Source organism: Cupressus sempervirens, chromosome 3 (genome assembly GCF_028749045.1).
Source record: "Cupressus sempervirens isolate cs-2001-9-10 chromosome 3, ASM2874904v1, whole genome shotgun sequence".
Taxonomy (NCBI): domain Eukaryota; kingdom Viridiplantae; phylum Streptophyta; class Pinopsida; order Cupressales; family Cupressaceae; genus Cupressus; species Cupressus sempervirens.
The window spans coordinates 323,183,087-323,199,851 of record NC_143120.1 but is presented as its reverse complement, the minus strand read 5'-3'; the positions used below and the strand labels follow the sequence as shown (position 1 = coordinate 323,199,851).

Here is a 16,765-nt window from a genome sequence, read left to right as displayed (position 1 = left end):
TCAAGGGAGAGACATCTAGGAGAAGGAAGAGCACAGAGGCTCTGCTTCTATAAGTGGTCATGAAGATATGATTGCACTGGTACATTGAGCAAGGAGACTCAAGGATACTAAGCTTGAAAGGAGGGCAAGCTATCAGAGTTGCAGAGATTGAAGGCCAGGTAAGAGTATGAGCTGAGAAGTGATCTGAGATCTGCAAGATAAGTTGTATGTTGTAGTCAGGTCAAGATTTTCTAATGCTCTCTAGCAATTGTATTAGATCAGAAAAATCCTATGGACTTAGGTTGGTTTAATAGCCATTTGTAAATCCTTTAACAGGGTGGCATTCCAAGTGAATTTTCTAAAGTCCTCTAACCAAGCCCACTTCTAATAGGGTGGTTAAATCCTCTAACAAGGTCACATTTAATAGTGTGTTGTAAGCCTTTAACATGGCATCACTTCAGAAGAGTGAGAATTGAGTAGCATGTTACTGGTGGTTTTTCCCAAATTGGGTTTCCACGTAAATCATTGTGTTATGCGTTGATCTCTTATGTGTTATGCTTGCATGTTGATTTATAGTAACTTGCTGATTAAAAAAGTTAAAGCTTGGATGAATAAATGATTGAATGGGCTCACTATAATTAGTGAATAGTTTGAATAAAAAAAGTTCAACCTTCCTAATCCCATGAGCAAGGGTTTTGGAAAGTTATTTTTAGTTTCTTATAAGATTTTTTTACTTAATAGTTTTTTTAAAAGTTTTTTTTCCACCTTTTCAACATTTTTTAGGTTGTCATGCATCTCGTTGTCAATTTTAAACACTTGTGAACACAATGATATTAGTGCATGTGTATGTATATCTATATCTATATATGCATTTGTATATGTATATGTATATCTATATATCATATTAAGCATTCTACAGTTGTCTTATTTACTTTAAACTTACTCTATATTATTTTTAAACAACTCAAGAATTATCATTTTCTTCTTATATTTGTCTATCAAACTCAATATCAATCAATCAAACTACATTTGTGCCTAGTGTGAATTTATCAAGGTCAACTCTAGCTAGTGCAATATTTAACCTAGTAAAAGCACAATACATTTGTTTTATATGAATTTGTTGATCTTTTAATTATTATAAAGCATACTTCTAAATTGGAGCCATGATCCATCTATCAACTAGACATAACAAAGTGAAATACTTCCCACAATGTAAAATATTTTATAGTTTAATATCAAACCGACTCAAATTATGTTTTGAAAATGTTAAAATCAACTCAAAATTAACAAATTAATCACTAAAGATGTTTACTAACTAACCATTCACTCATAAATGATTAAAAAATCTTGCACCATGAAACAAACTACAATTTTAATTAGACCAATACAATTACAATCTTTTGATCTCATACTATTATCTTATATGCTCCAAGAATAATATACCATAATTCCAACAAAGGCTATAATTACAATACTTTAAAAATGAATGCTCACCACCATAAACACTAATTTAAATGTAATGTACACTAATATGATTTTTAAGTTTAAAAAAAATAAAAATAAAGCCCAAAATTTAGTTCCCAAAGTTTGAAACCCCAAATATTATTCAGCCGTCAAAAGTTTGCCTCTAGATATTAAAAACCGTTCTTCTCAATTGAATGAAACAATTTCAATTGACAGATGTTCGTATTGCCGATTTGTAAACCCTCCGAGTTACTTAGCTGTGCAGGTGCTGTTGTATGGAATCATCAGCTATTCTAAACTGTTGCAATCTATGTAGGTTTACGTAACTTCTCATTCCTCCTCTCTGTTACACTTGATGTCCAAAATTTATGAATGATGCCTTGCTTCATAAATAGGCAATGCAAGAAATCAGATCTACTTGCAACAATTAAGGTTTAACTACATTCAATATTTTTTCACAGGAAATAAATTTGGGGTGAAAATGGCCATGGTGATCGAGAGTGAGATTTGGCAACCTCCACAGTGGTTATACACATTTCTAGTGATATGTTGCGGAGCTGCTATATATGGCAGATTTCATGTAATCCACAAACGCAGCAGAACAGTCCCGCTAAATTTAGAGCCCTCATCCAATTCATTTATCTACCTTCCCTTGCCGTTTCTCTCATTCCAGCGTTCCTTTTTGTGTATCTACTTTATGGCTTCTGGTGAGTTTCCAACTTTGCCGTCAAATAATTTAGAATGTATTTGATTTTTTTCAATTTAAAAAAATGCAGCTTAAATTACTTAAAATATCAAGTATGTTGCATTAGATAATCAATAGGGTTACTAGATTATTCCCTCCTACCTAAGCAAGCTCTAATACCCTTGCCAATCAATATTTTTATCTTGTAGTCGGAGCATCAATCACTAAAGCCACTCTGCCCGATTTATAAGAATTTTCAGAGGACATTTTTTTGAAATTCAGCAGAAATTAGATTGTAGAAATATTTAGAGGGAATAATACATGAATTATATAATTTATTATGGGTATAGAACGGAAAACTTGAAGAAATCAAAAGCAAGCGTTATTTGACAACTCAAATGGAAAATAGAGGATTAAATGTTATTATGTTGTATATTTTGCTGACTGAAAGTCATTCCTTACAGAAGCAAGGAGAGCAAGCACCACCTAGGCCATAGCACAGTTGACAAACAATCAACATCTCTATGGATCCATGTAGTCTTAAGCTTTGAACTATATAGCAACCCTTGTCCAAAAGAAACTTTCAAGATATGCTGAAACTAGAAGAAATAGGTCACAAATAATTAAGTTTATGTGGAGGGAAGAAAAATTGAGGTCTTTTATTTTGAAGTGAGGGAAAAACAAGGTATTTCTCAAAGGTACAAAATACATCCTTTTTTGATGGCAGTAGAAATGAACTGTCTTACAGTACCACAAATTCAACATCATGCACCTCAATGGATTGAATTCTACATCGCATGTATTCAAGGCAGCTATTTCACTAGTAGTTCAATCCTCTTTGTATTCTGAAACACATTTTAATGAATGAATGTAGTTAATATTGTCTGAGAGGGCAAATGGCCTATGGGACCCACGGCTCGCTAGCAAAGAAAAAAAGCAAGTGAAGCTCGAAACAGAAAGCCCTCACTAACTAGATCTCTTTTATCTTATGCAACTCAGATCTTCTGCTGTGTATCTTGGTCAGTAAATCTGCAACCCTTACTATCTTTTCTTCCTCAAACAACTTACTGAAGGTGTTTACCTGTAGCGTGTCAATGTAATTGATCCAAATATCCTTGTAGCCCAAGCACTCCATGATGCAATACCATTCTATCTCCACCACTTCTTGAGTGCACTAGTGATGTAGAGCTAGACCTCTGGAACACTTCCCAAGGGACAATCAACTTGAAAAGTCACATCAGAGGGCTCTTGCACCATTACAGTACCAAACTTCTCCAACAAAGTTTGAGATATAACTTCTCACATCAAATATCATATACCAAAACACTATTCAGTTCTTCATGACAGGGACGCCATCTTGTTCCCTCAACCATTCATTAACCTTCTGCAGCATAAGACCTTCAATGGTCATATCTCACCATAAATCCACCTCATTCTACAAGCCTCAATACTCAACTCACTCATCAATATATCAACATTTATATGACAACACCTTCAATCAGCATCGATCACAATATCTTGTACAACTCTCTGCACTCTTCAAACCCTCCACGGTCACACAACTTACTATACCCATTTTGTGTCCCATTCATCCTTGTTCTTTGAGACATCTACCAAACCTTTATTTAGACTTTATAAGGCTCTCTAGGCCCTACTCACACATTCCATAATCCTTTGATCCATTAAACACAACTTTGAAAATAAATAAACCAAAATATACCTGCTCACTGCCCTCTTCTATAGACCTGTACACAGAGGTCTATAACTTTTGAACCATAATGTTTTTCTTCTATCGAACTGTTGATTCTAGGTGTAATTTGGCCCCCACCAACATATCCAAAACTCAGAAAAATCCAATGGTGGAATAGGGAGATATGACCCTCACAACAACAACCAAATTTCTGCGACAGAGAACCCTCTCTTTGGCTATCACAGTCGCCTTTTCCTCATTAGATCACATGCCCAACTATTGCGAATTCCTCCTACCATGTCACATACAGGTTATCTACATTGTCTTACACCATCCCTGCCAATGAGGAACTTATTGCACATTCTAATGAAAGAAAACTACATTGTTAATGTCACTAGATACCCTTGAAGAGGGTTTTTTACCAGTTTTCCTTCAAATAGTGATAACATTCTCTAAACTTCGCCAAATGAACTCATTCAAAAACTAAAATGCTTTAGATTCAACCTACTATCCTTTACAAATGAAATATATTCAAAATAGATCCATATAACCTACTGCAAGCATATCCAAAGTTGACTGTAATCAGAGAAGAATACAAAATGCAGTGAATTAATTCTTTATTCCACTCAAAACTTGATTACATTGACATACTCTGCCTTGCCTTCGACTATGATGCTTTTAAATAGACTCTCTAAGAGTTAAAAACTGACCAACTTCCCTTCTAACCGATTTCAATTCCCTTTGAACCGATTGATGGCAGTTTGTATCAAGTTTTAATTGTAATTTAAGTTGCCAAGTTGACAACTTTTTGTCAACTTTGGCAATATTACATTGTTTGCCAATTATTTGATCTAAATAAAGATTCTAAACAACATTGAAAGGCCCTAGTAAGACCTTTTACACCCTAAATAGTCCTACAAACACTATGATCCCTTAGATTCCCATGATTAGCCTTCTAGGCCATATTTTGCATATAAAGCAACTTTTACAAATTTGCTCTATTAATGCATTCCATCATATCTAAGGGTACCAATGACCTATTTAACATATTCTTAGGACCTTTAGGTCTCTTAAACTTCATTATCTAACAAATATCCTTTGTGCTCCATCCTATGGTCTTGTTTCATCGGGATCTCCTTGCCATGTCATGGTGCTCATGTACCATACTCCCCACCTTTGAATCCTTTCCAAGTCCTCTTGGAAGTAACTGCACCAAAAATTGCAATAGAAAAAATTTCATCTACAGCTTGGGCTTGAACTTGTCTTCATCATTCCATCTTGTCTTTGCTTGGCCTTTGTCTCTATTAATTTGCAATGCCTCTCTTATCTTCACTTTGGGTTTATGAATCTTTGCTGCTCTTTGTCATGCATCAGCAACTCTGACATAATACTGTTGAAGTATAGCATCAGTCGAAGTGATATACTCATTACATTGAATATTTGTATTCGTGATTTATATGAACACTGTTTTATGTTTTATATTACTGATAAGAATATATGTGTGTGTGTGTGTCTATTTGTTTATAACTTAACTAATCCGGCTCTTATAATCAAAAGAGACTATTATGTTATGAAGTTCTTGAATGTAATTGTTTTATCTCCACACGATTTTCGATTGAGAAGCAAACTAATTGTAATTGCTTATTCACCGTCAGTGATCAAGTTCAGACATGACCCTACGTGGCCTTTGGCCAAGTAGAACCGTGTCTCTATGGGTCATGACTTTGTTATAGCTTTTGTCGGTTTGATTTTATCACGAGATATCTCGTTGACGGTAAATTATCTTTAAGATAAATATCTTATATATATAATATATATTATATATATTATGCATTTTATATCTTATATATATAATATATATATTATATATGTAATATAATATATATAATATATATTATGCATTATATATTATTATATAATAATATAATAATATATTACATGTATGGTTAATATATTAATATTATATATATGCTTAATTGTGTGTTATACATATAATTATTTATTAACTAATGATGATTAAAATATAGGGACATGTCTCTTGAAGAGATGTGTTTCCTTCTCTCTTATATATGAGATCCAATCTGTATTTGAAAATCATCAATCACATTGGCAATGTTACTACATTTGCAGAAACGATCCTAGAAAAACAACATGGTATCAGAGCAGGATTGCATATGTAATGAAATAAATACATAATAGAATATCAAAAGTTGGAATTGGTTGGGATTCATTAAATGCCAATCTCAAATGTTACATCCCAGTTTTTGACCTAGCTTGAAATATAGCCGTTGAGGTTTGCATGAAGTCAGTTGGCGGTTTAATTTAATATAATCTGGCAAAATGGTAAGATAGTTGGTCGTTATGATTTTAAATGAAGGTGACATGTTAGTTGATCATTAATCGCGAATTCATGGAATTAAGATGAATGGTTAACTGTTATGATTATTTATGATTAAATAATATATAAATTAATTACGAAGAATTTCCTTGCAGGAAGCATGTCGAAGGGGTGAAAGCATTGTCAGAAAAGAATTAGGCAGGGCATCACCATCATTGGGCAGACGGGTAAAGGACATACATCTGCGGGACTCGCATGAGTTATTTAATAATTTAATTAAAATAATTGGGTTAAGTATCTTAAAGGATTTTAAATTATCTTTCGTCGTAGTATTTTTTTAAATAATTGTTTATATACTTGCATTTAAATATAAAAATGTTTTGGCATTTTTATATTTTAATTAAGTGATGTTTATAAGTACATATAAGATTTTAATAATATTCGAATTATAATAATATTTGAATTATTTTTGAATTACAACCTTCCAACCCTATTCTTTTCAATTTAATATTATTTGCTTTTTGATAGCATTTGGCATAATTAATCGATTTAAACATTTGGCAGTTTCAGTTTTTCCAACTTCTCTTCTTTATCTTTAATTTGATTTTTTTGAGGTATTCGAATGGCTTCTTGTAACTGAAGGAAGTCGTTAGGTCTGGCTCAAGTCTATACTATGAAACCTTTAAACGTATATCGACATCCATTCTTTCTCCTTCAACATTCAACTCTTCATCAGCGTTCTTAATTCCTTAGCTGTCTAGATCCTTGTTTTAGCTCTAGCGGCTGAACCCAGTTCAAGGATCATTCTTGCATTTGCAATACCTTCTACCACGGTTTAATGATTGAGACAGGCAGCTTACATAAGTGCAGCTCTTGCGGAATCGGGTGACAGAGAGGGAGTCATGTAAGACTTCTAATCCGATTCATAGAAATCGTTTATACTTTACTTTTCTTTTTCGGATTACAGAATCGACGGATCAGAACATGGTCTCTTTTATTATAAGTATGTGAAAGTAGAACCATAACTGTAAATAGGTTCATCATTTCTCATTTGCAAAGTGTATCAATCTTCCTCTAAGATATAAGACAACAAACTGAGCTTGAAGGCATGTAAGCTATCTGAATTCAATGCATGTAATCATTTATACTTTCCATTTTATATTATGGATACAAAGTTTATTCCTTGAAGCCAGCAAATCAGAACATAGTTTCACTTAGTAATAGTATGTGAAAATAAATAAGACCCGATTTGCATATAATACTACCGTATTTCATTACAAAGGTTATCGTTTTACCTTTTGTGGTATATGACTATGATTAATGCTTGAATCCTGTCATTTTCCTTTAAAAGTTTGTCATGTTCTTTGGAAGCCTGCGGACTACCTTATACAATAACATTGCAATGATTATATTCAAAATCTAACGTTTTCTTTCATATATTCGAATATGTAATTTCTCTGAACTTTTTTTAAAGTAAGTTATCATCCCAAATGAAATCAATTACTTTCTGCTATAAATTTAAATAATCCAAGAATGAGATAAAGAACCCAGAGCACCAAGGAATTCACCAGGTGGACGCTAGTATGTGGTGAAGAGGTGGAGTTAAAGAGAAATCGGTTATGATTAAATTAATTAAACATTCAATTTGGAATCTTTTAATCATAGACTGTGAGATGCTGAATGCATGTAGTCTTCTTGAATAAATTAACAGAACTGGTTGTTCTGAGAATTCCTAACACTTGGAATTCACCCGACTGTGTAGCCAAGAAAAAGGGTGACAAGATGAAAAGAGAAATCTGTAGTAACACGAATCAGTAATCAGATATGACAATTCAATGTTATCAATTTAATATTAACTAATTAATAGCTCATGCATATCCTTGTTAATGTGATCTCCTGTTGCCAAATCGTATGGTGAGTTAATTACTAGGAAGCCCAGTAGATGGCAAGATGACCCCTACCTATTCCAGGTAGGGAGGGCCTTTCTCGTTAGAGATCGTGTGGGGATAAGTTGTGGTCCGAGGTTGGGTGGTTAAGCCCTTGACAATGTTTCACCTCTCCCCAAGATGTTAGATGTACGTTAGACAGAGATAAGCTATGCATTCAACTGTTTATCGGAAAACATGTAATATTACTCTTATTTATGAGGAGATAAGATTAAAATTGAGTTATTTCATTGTTACTGTTATTTTACACCTAGATATAAGAGATAAAATCATGGATTGCTTTCTTTTATATGAATATCGAGTATAAGCATATTTCTAATCTTGAGATACTATCGCAGTTAAATATTCAGAGGGAAAGGAATCTGAAGCCCTAATTGATTGAGAAATGATTAGAACCCTAAATGATACTGTAGTATCGGAAGCCCTAATTGAATCCGTGGTATTGAAAGCCCTATTTGAATCCGTGGTATTGGAAGTCCTATTTTAAATCAGTGGTATCAAAAACCCTTATTGAATCCATGGTTGCGGAAGTCCTAAGTGAGTTAGCGGTATCATAAGCCCTAAATGAACCGAAGGTAAACAATGCCTTAATTGATACAGTGGTATGTGATGCCCTAATTTTATATAATGGTATTTAATGATAATCGTCTTTTGATTTTGGTTTTGCAGTATTGGATAGAAGTCGTTTTGTGGTATTGTTATAGAGGTATTTGTGGACTAACCTGGGTGGTTGCAGAAGCATCCCTACTTGATTTCAATCTTAGCTTTCCAAGGTATGTAGTTTTCAATTTTTGTAATAGTTTCATTTGGTGGTACTTCAAGTTTTTTAGTTAAGAAATTTTGTCTAACTGATTTTTTGACGATAAATCTTATTCACATGAACATGAAATGATATAACTGTCTTCCTATGAAACAAAGTAGTAACTATATTCTTTGAGTATGTTAGATGTTAATTTAGACTTGGGAAAACCGGATGTTATATCAAAGATCCATAGAAAATTGTGATGCAGTTGGTGTATGCAGAAGTAACTAGACTTTGAAATACACCTTCGTAGGTAATGGTTTCCGCTATCCTCTGCAAATATTAAACAGTGCAAAGCAAGAAATGCTAAGCCACGTCAAAACAAAGGACACGTGACCCCATTGGAAGAATAATATGGTGGAGTCTTATCAAGGAAAAGACCGATTTAGATGCGGCATAACAAAGGAAGACTAATTGAATGTTTTATGAACTATATGGTAGTAACTAGGCACAAAATTTTAAATAAAACACCGGGAGCCGAATTATTGTTTAAGGATGAGAATAAACAGTCTAAGCAAATAATTGCTTACCAATTACTTGATATAAAGCTCCTGAAAAATTTGAACCATTGGTGATTGAGCATTATACAGGCTTGTGTTTAGACAATATACACTGGAATCTTAAGCATTTGAAAATTCACAGTATTTATAGTCTATGCCTGCACACTTTATCAAATGCATCCTTCCCCTGAAGGAAATTGTTTTATTTCTTTCAACCTCAGATGCATGGTGTGCAGCTTGAGTTGTCATGAGAAAAGTGTTGACAATCTTGAAAGAGATTGATGAAGATTGGTGAAAATTGTTGGATGGAAAATAAAGAAAAGAAAGCACCATATTTGACTTTGACAACTCACTCTACTCTCAGCAGCATCAGATTTCTTTTGAACTATGAGCAAAGGTCTTTATTAGAAAATGAGATATGAATGAGACAATAAATTTATCAATAACACGAGTGAACAAGATTGATATTTTACTTCCAAATTAGAAAATGGTGATGTCTCGGCAAACCTAAAATATCTGTCCCCAAATCACCAAGCTGAGTTAAGAAGATCACGAAATTGAAAAATTCTTTATTTTGCAAAGCTTCACTCGCCACTTCACCAACGACCCTCGTGAGCCTCCCTAGGATGTGTGCACCCTCTACAAGACCTATTGTGACTCGGAAGGCTCCATGGCTCCAGAGGTCTTTCAGAGGTTTCTCAACGAACATGGTGCCATTGAAAATGGTGCACAACGGGTGAAGGAGATGCTTTGAGAGCTGGAAAAAATAAAATAAAAAAATAGCCTTCAATCACAACCACCACCTACCCCTGGATTCATTTTTTGCGTTTCTCTTTAGTGATGATGTTAATCCACCTATTAATGAGAAGAATCTACAAAAGCTTAGATTGGCTTTGGAGGAGCAATGTCAACTTGAAGCATGTCGATTAGGGGGTTGGGCTCACTGTTGCCTAACAGATTGATGTGCGAAGTTGCAAGAGCATTCAAGCAAGGTGATCCCACTGCATACGAGCAAGATATACACTATCACAGGCCATATCTTGGGAACATTTATAAATATTTGGACTGTATCACATATTCCCCTTGCATAGTTGCTATCGAGTTACTATGGCCATAAGTATTGCCACCTAGTCAAATATAAAATAAACAGATAAGGGGCGACCCCCTTATTGGCCCAAATCATTAATACGTGGCAGAAAATTATAGTTATCTTCGTGGACATTGATACAACATTGGGTACATAGAACACATAGCTATATGGAGACCTTGGTGATGGGCAACTATCCAACGAAGAGGGTCATCCAAATAATAGGCAACATATGCAATAGGTAAGAATAAGAAAGAACATATCAGGTAGAAATGCCTTAAAGGTGAGCACATGTGATTTAAGTTTTCATTTCATAGTATTGTGGATTATAATATTTATGTTTCTTATATCATTGATGTGTTAGTAGATATACGACATGTAAATAAATATGAAAACATATATATGATGAGATTTGATCATTTGATATTTTTAAAAGGTAAAATGAATGTATGGTAAGATAGAAGTATAATTCTATATATGAGATCAATTAAAATTTATATAGTGCTAGTGAAGGAACTATGATCACTCCTATATGAATGGGTACATAGTTATGTGCCGGTGTAGAGTGCGAAGTTGTTGCTGTATGAATAGCTAGATTAAAGTGTATATATATAGAAGATTGAATATATGAATATATGTTCAAAGTATAATTTTTATTAAATTATTGATAATTATATCTATCTTATTTATTTTCAATATGTACTATAAGAGCTATGTGCCTTGATCTTTTTCTTCGAGTTTGTTATTATAGGAAGAAGGAGATTGAGATTAAGACGGAGCTGGACATTTGACATTTCATCAGTTGCAACCTTGAAAGAGAGGGAGCAGATAGAGGATATGGTTTCATCAACCTTCAGTGATCTTGATCATATTGATTTAGAGGGAGTAAACCATGCTATGGTGGAATCTTCAATGATCGATAGATTATAACAATCAAGAGACTGTAATTATATTAGTCAATGTTTCATTCCCACTTGAACCTTCATTAGAAGGGAGATGTTCTATTCTCAAATAATCTAAGAAGACAATTTCTGAATCTTCACGTGCAGATAAGTATTCTTATCTTTTGCATTTATCTAATTTGTAATTCTATACATACTATAATGGTTATTTGCCTTGATCTTTTCCTTTATGTCTAAGGATGTTCTTACAAGAAAAGAAAGTTGGTACTTTACACATGCTACCAGATATTGGGCAAACTCAACCTAATGATAGTAACTTCGAAAACCCTAATGATCAAGATGGATAAAATAAGGCTCTCATCCTTGATGATTGAGATTATGTGATTCTTCTACATTAAGAGGGAGTAGAACACTTCTTCATAAGCAATGCAAGAGCTTATAAGATTTATATTAAAGGGAGTCTAGAAATACATGTGGTTGACTGCATGACGTTGATGGGCCTACTCCTACGTATATCATGAGGGAGTGATGAGTTTGACAGGTATCCTTGGGTAAAGAGAGTTTCTAAGGAAGTAACAAGAGGACCCGACCTCCCAGGATCAATGTTCAGAGGGAGAAATTTTGAGATGCAATTGTTTGTGGATGATATCTTCTCTATGAGGAGAAGTTCTAAGAGAAATTATTTATAACGCGCTCTCCTCTATGAGAGAGAAATATGAGGTGAAAATCCCTTGTACCTTTTCACATATGATATGTAATGAAAGGTGATGATCCTTCATTGACATATATAAACAAAAGGTAACCATTATAAGATGACGATTTTATAAATGCTAGACTTGTTATTATGGTTCTTTGGACTGGATTTTTGTCGGACACCATGATAATGAACAAACAGAAGGTAATCTTTGTAAGATGATGATCTTGCAAATGATAGGCCTGTTATCATGAAAATTCTAGATATGTTTCAGAGAATTAGAGATCATTGATAAGGAATGCATTGTGATTACTCTAGATATTGTTTCAGACAATTAGAAATCATAATATATGTTATGATAGTGTTCATAACATTGTGATTGTAGTTATTTGACAAGTCACTATTTCAGAGTGTTAAAGTCAGATAATATGTTGTGTATAGATATCCTTGATACTGATGTCTCATAAAATGTTTTTGTTACTTCTCCCTTGCTATGTTGAATTATAGCATCAGTTGAAGTGATATACTCATTATTTTGAGTATTTGTATTCATGATTTATATGAACATTGTTTTATGTCTTATATTATTGATAAGAATATATATGTATGTACGTATTTATGTCTATTTGTTTATAAATGACTTTACTTAACTAATCGGGCTCTTATATCAGAAGAGACTATTATGTTATGAAGTTCTTGAATGTAATTTTTTACCTCCACATGATTGTCGATTGAGAAACAAACTAATTGTATTTGCTTATTCATCGACGGTGATCAAGTTGAGACATGACCCTACGTGGCCTTTGGCCAAGTAGAATCATGTCTCTATGGGTCATGACTTTGTTATAGCTTTTGTCGGTTTTATTTTATCATGAGATATCTGGTTGATGGTAAATTATCTTTAAGATAAATATCTTATATATATAATATATATTATATATTATATTACATATAATATATAATATATATTATATGTAATATAATATATATTATATATATTATGCATTGTATATCTTATATATATTATGCATTATATATTATTATATAATAATATAATAATATACTACATATATGGTTAATATATTAATATTATATATATGCTTAAAGGTGTGTTATACATATAGTTATTTATCAACTAATGATGATTAAGGACATGTCTCTTGAAGAGACGTGTCTCCTTCTCTCTCATATATGAGATCCAATCTGCATTTGAAAATCATCAATCACATTGGCAATGTTACTATATTTGCAGAAACGATCCTAGAAAAACAACAAATACTTGTGACCTCTGTTGTTGCATATTTCTTCAAACTCACCCAAGGTGCCTTCTCAAGAGACTCATATATTTCTATCCATCCTTTCTCCATGCTTGGAGAGTGAATCATCAATGGAGCCTCTTCTTGGCCCTTCAACATTACTGTTATCTTAATGCTTGTCTCTTCTCCATATGAGAAATCTTCAACCACCTCATTACCATGCCATTCTCCTTGGCATTCAAAGTCTTCATTCACCTTTAAGGATACATTATTAGCCTCTAAACTCTCTTTCATAGGAGTACTTTTCAGCATTGTACCCTTCACACCACTCAAAGGACATAGCACTGTCCCAATCAGAACCATCTCACCATCTACAAGACCTTCATGACTTGTTCCTATGTTGTCTTTACCAACAACCTCTTCTTCCATATCTTCTTGAACTTTTTCAGCAGTAGGTTTTTTATATTTTGTATCATTTTCAACCTTGTCATCATCAAGATCTGCTTTCTCTAACATTTTAGCAAGTATCGTCAGCCTCTTTTCACCTTTCTCTAACTCTTTCTTCATTCTTTTCATCTCTTCCAACATTTTCTTTTCTTCTTCTCCTTGCTTCCTCTTTGCTTCCTCTTTCTTCTTTTCTTCATGTCTTTTCCTCTCATCATTTAGCCAATCTTTCAGCAACTTGGCTAACTCTCTTTCTGACCTTGTAGCCAACATCTTTGTCCTGGTGTGGATTGCCTCCTTCGGCGCTCTACCCACACACTCAAGATCTTCAAGCTCTGATACCACTTTGATGCAGGGCTACACCTTTGGGACACTTCCCAAGGGACAATCAACTTGAAAATTCACATCAGAGGGTTCGTGCACCATTATAGTACCAAACTTCTCCAACAAATCGTGAGATATAACTTCTCACATCAAATATCATATACCAAAACACTATTCAATTCTTCATGACAGGGACATCTTGTTCCCTTAACCATTTATTTAACCTTCTGTAGCATAAGACCTTCAATGGTCATATCCCACCATAAATCCACCTCATTCTACAAGTCTCAAAACTCAACTCACTGATCAGCATATCAACATTTATATGACACCACCTTCAATCTAGCATTGACCACAATATCTTGTACAACTCTCTGCACTCTTCAAACCCTCCATGGTCACACAACCCACTGTACCCATTTTGTGTCCCATCCATCCTTGTTCTTTGAGACATCTATCAAACGTTTATTCAGACTTTATAAGGCTTTCTAGGCCCTACTCAGACATTCCATAATCCTTTGATCCATTAAGCACAACTTTGAAAGTAAATAAACCAAAATATATCTGCTCACTGCCCTCTTCTATAGACCTGTACAGAGAGGTCCATAACTTTTGAACCATAACGTTTTTCTTCAAGTGAACTGTTGATTCTAGGCGTAATTTGACCCCCACCAACATATCCAAAACTCAGAAAAATTCAACGGTGGAATAAGGAGATATGACCCTCGCAACAGCACGCAAATTTCTGTGATGGAAAACCCTCTCTTTGGCTATCATAGTTGCCTTCTCATCAGATCACGTGCCCAACTATTGTGAATTCCTCCTACAATTTCACATACAGGTTATCTACATTGTCTTCCAACATCCCTGCCAATGAGGAGACTAATTGCACATTTTAATGAAAGGAAACTACATTGTTAATGTCACTAGATACCCTTGAAGTGGTTTTTTTACCGGTTTTCCTTCAAACAGTGATAACTTTCTCTACGCTTGGCCAAATGGACTCATTCAAAAATCAAAATGCTTTAGATTCAACCTACTATCCTTTACAAATGAAATTTACTCAAAATAGACCCATGTAACCTACTGTAAGCACTTCCAAAGTTGATTGTAATCAGAGAAGAATACAAAATGCAGTGATTTAATTCTTTATTCCTCTCAAAACTTGATTACATTGACCATTCTATGCCTTGTCTTCACCCATGATGCTTTTAAATAGACTCTCAAAGAGTTAAAAACTGACCAACTTCCCTTCTAACCAACTTCAATTCCCTTTGAACCGATTGATGACAGTTTATTATCAAGTTTTAATTGTAATTTTAAGTTGCACAATATTACATTGTTTGCCCATTATTTGATCTAAACGACATCTAAAGGCTTTAGTAAGACCTTTTGCACCCTAAATAGGTCCACAAACACTATAATCCCGTACATTCCCATGATTAGCCTTCTAGGCCATATTTTGCATATAATGCAAATTTTACAAATTTGCTTCATTAATGCATTCTATCATATCTAGGGGTACTAATGACCCATTTTACATATTTTTAGGACTTTTAGGTCTCTTAAAACCTCATCATCTAACAAATATCCTTTGTGCTCCATCCTACGGTCTCGGTTCATCAGGATCTCCTTGCCATGTCATGGTGCTCCTGCACCAACTAGCATCAACTTCTGTCTGTCCACTCTTCTTTAGGATTGCTCGTCTTCCAGCTTTGCATCTGAGTTGGTGCAAACTAGTTCTTATCTAGGCAATTGACATTTTTGCTATACGTTTTATTTCCATTCCTATGTAGTTCTCTTCAGTATGATCAAACATGGGATTAAAATGTTTGATGTAGTACTCCTTTTTCCTCCCAAGATACCTTGTCCCCATGCTTTTCTTGAATTGACCTTGAATGTACTCTTTATTTCCTCGCTGATGCTTGGGCACTCTCCTATTTTAATACCCCACTTATTTAACCATTTGTTGTTTTGTTTTATTTACGAGCTCTTTCTTCTGTCTAATTTCTCTACTGCTTCCAATTTTGGCCAATGGCGCCACACCAATTTCGCTAATCTTCTTACATAGCTTAGCAATTGGCACATAGCTGCTGCTTCAATAGGAAAAGGCCTAGCCTCCACCAAGACAATCTCATAAGAAATAGCGTATAGTATCGATATTAGTTTTTCGAGACTCGACAAGTCTTTGGGAGGAGTTGTTTATCCTAGTCGAAGTCACTCTCACTGAGTTTGCAGCAAGATTTACTGATTTTTTCAAGTCGAACAGCCAAGGCTTTCAAGATCTGACTGTCAATGTAAATCAAATCTACCCAAATTGTTTTAGCATTTAATCTATATTATATTTTTAAAAATTTCCAACCTTCACCTAGATTTGTCTGAGCTTTTTCAATGCATTCAAATCCGAGTCATAGACCGACTATATTGTATATGTGTGTAAATCTAGTAGAATTATGTGCATTTTATATGAAAACTTGATTTCAAAAAAATAAATAATTGGCAGTCTAGTTTTTGAAAATTTAGTGAGAAATTAGACAATTGAGAAGAAAACAATTCATACAAATACAATGATGATGATTCCAAATGGAACGGGCACGGATGAAGGAACTTCAGATGTGCATTATGCCAATATTTACCAGAAATTAGTTTGCAGA

At 34.0% G+C, this 16,765-nt stretch overlaps 1 protein-coding gene across 3 annotated transcripts in view; it reads left to right on the top strand.

Moving 5' to 3' along the window:
* The first annotated feature begins 1,588 nt into the window (after nucleotides 1–1,588).
* The window catches only part of LOC149566299 (Major facilitator superfamily protein), an 84,613-nt gene continuing 69,436 nt past the window's right edge, over nucleotides 1,589–16,765 (top strand). For 2 of the 3 annotated variants that reach the window (XM_089819710.1, XM_089819709.1), the window contains exons 1-2: nucleotides 1,633–1,765; nucleotides 1,905–2,150. In XM_089819710.1, the coding sequence (XP_089675836.1) occupies nucleotides 1,925–2,150 (226 nt within the window). In that variant the 5' untranslated portion in view covers nucleotides 1,633–1,765; nucleotides 1,905–1,924. Of the gene's footprint in view, nucleotides 1,766–1,904; nucleotides 2,151–16,765 lie in introns of all 3 variants that reach the window. The other variant, XM_089819711.1, reaches the window with a different exon arrangement.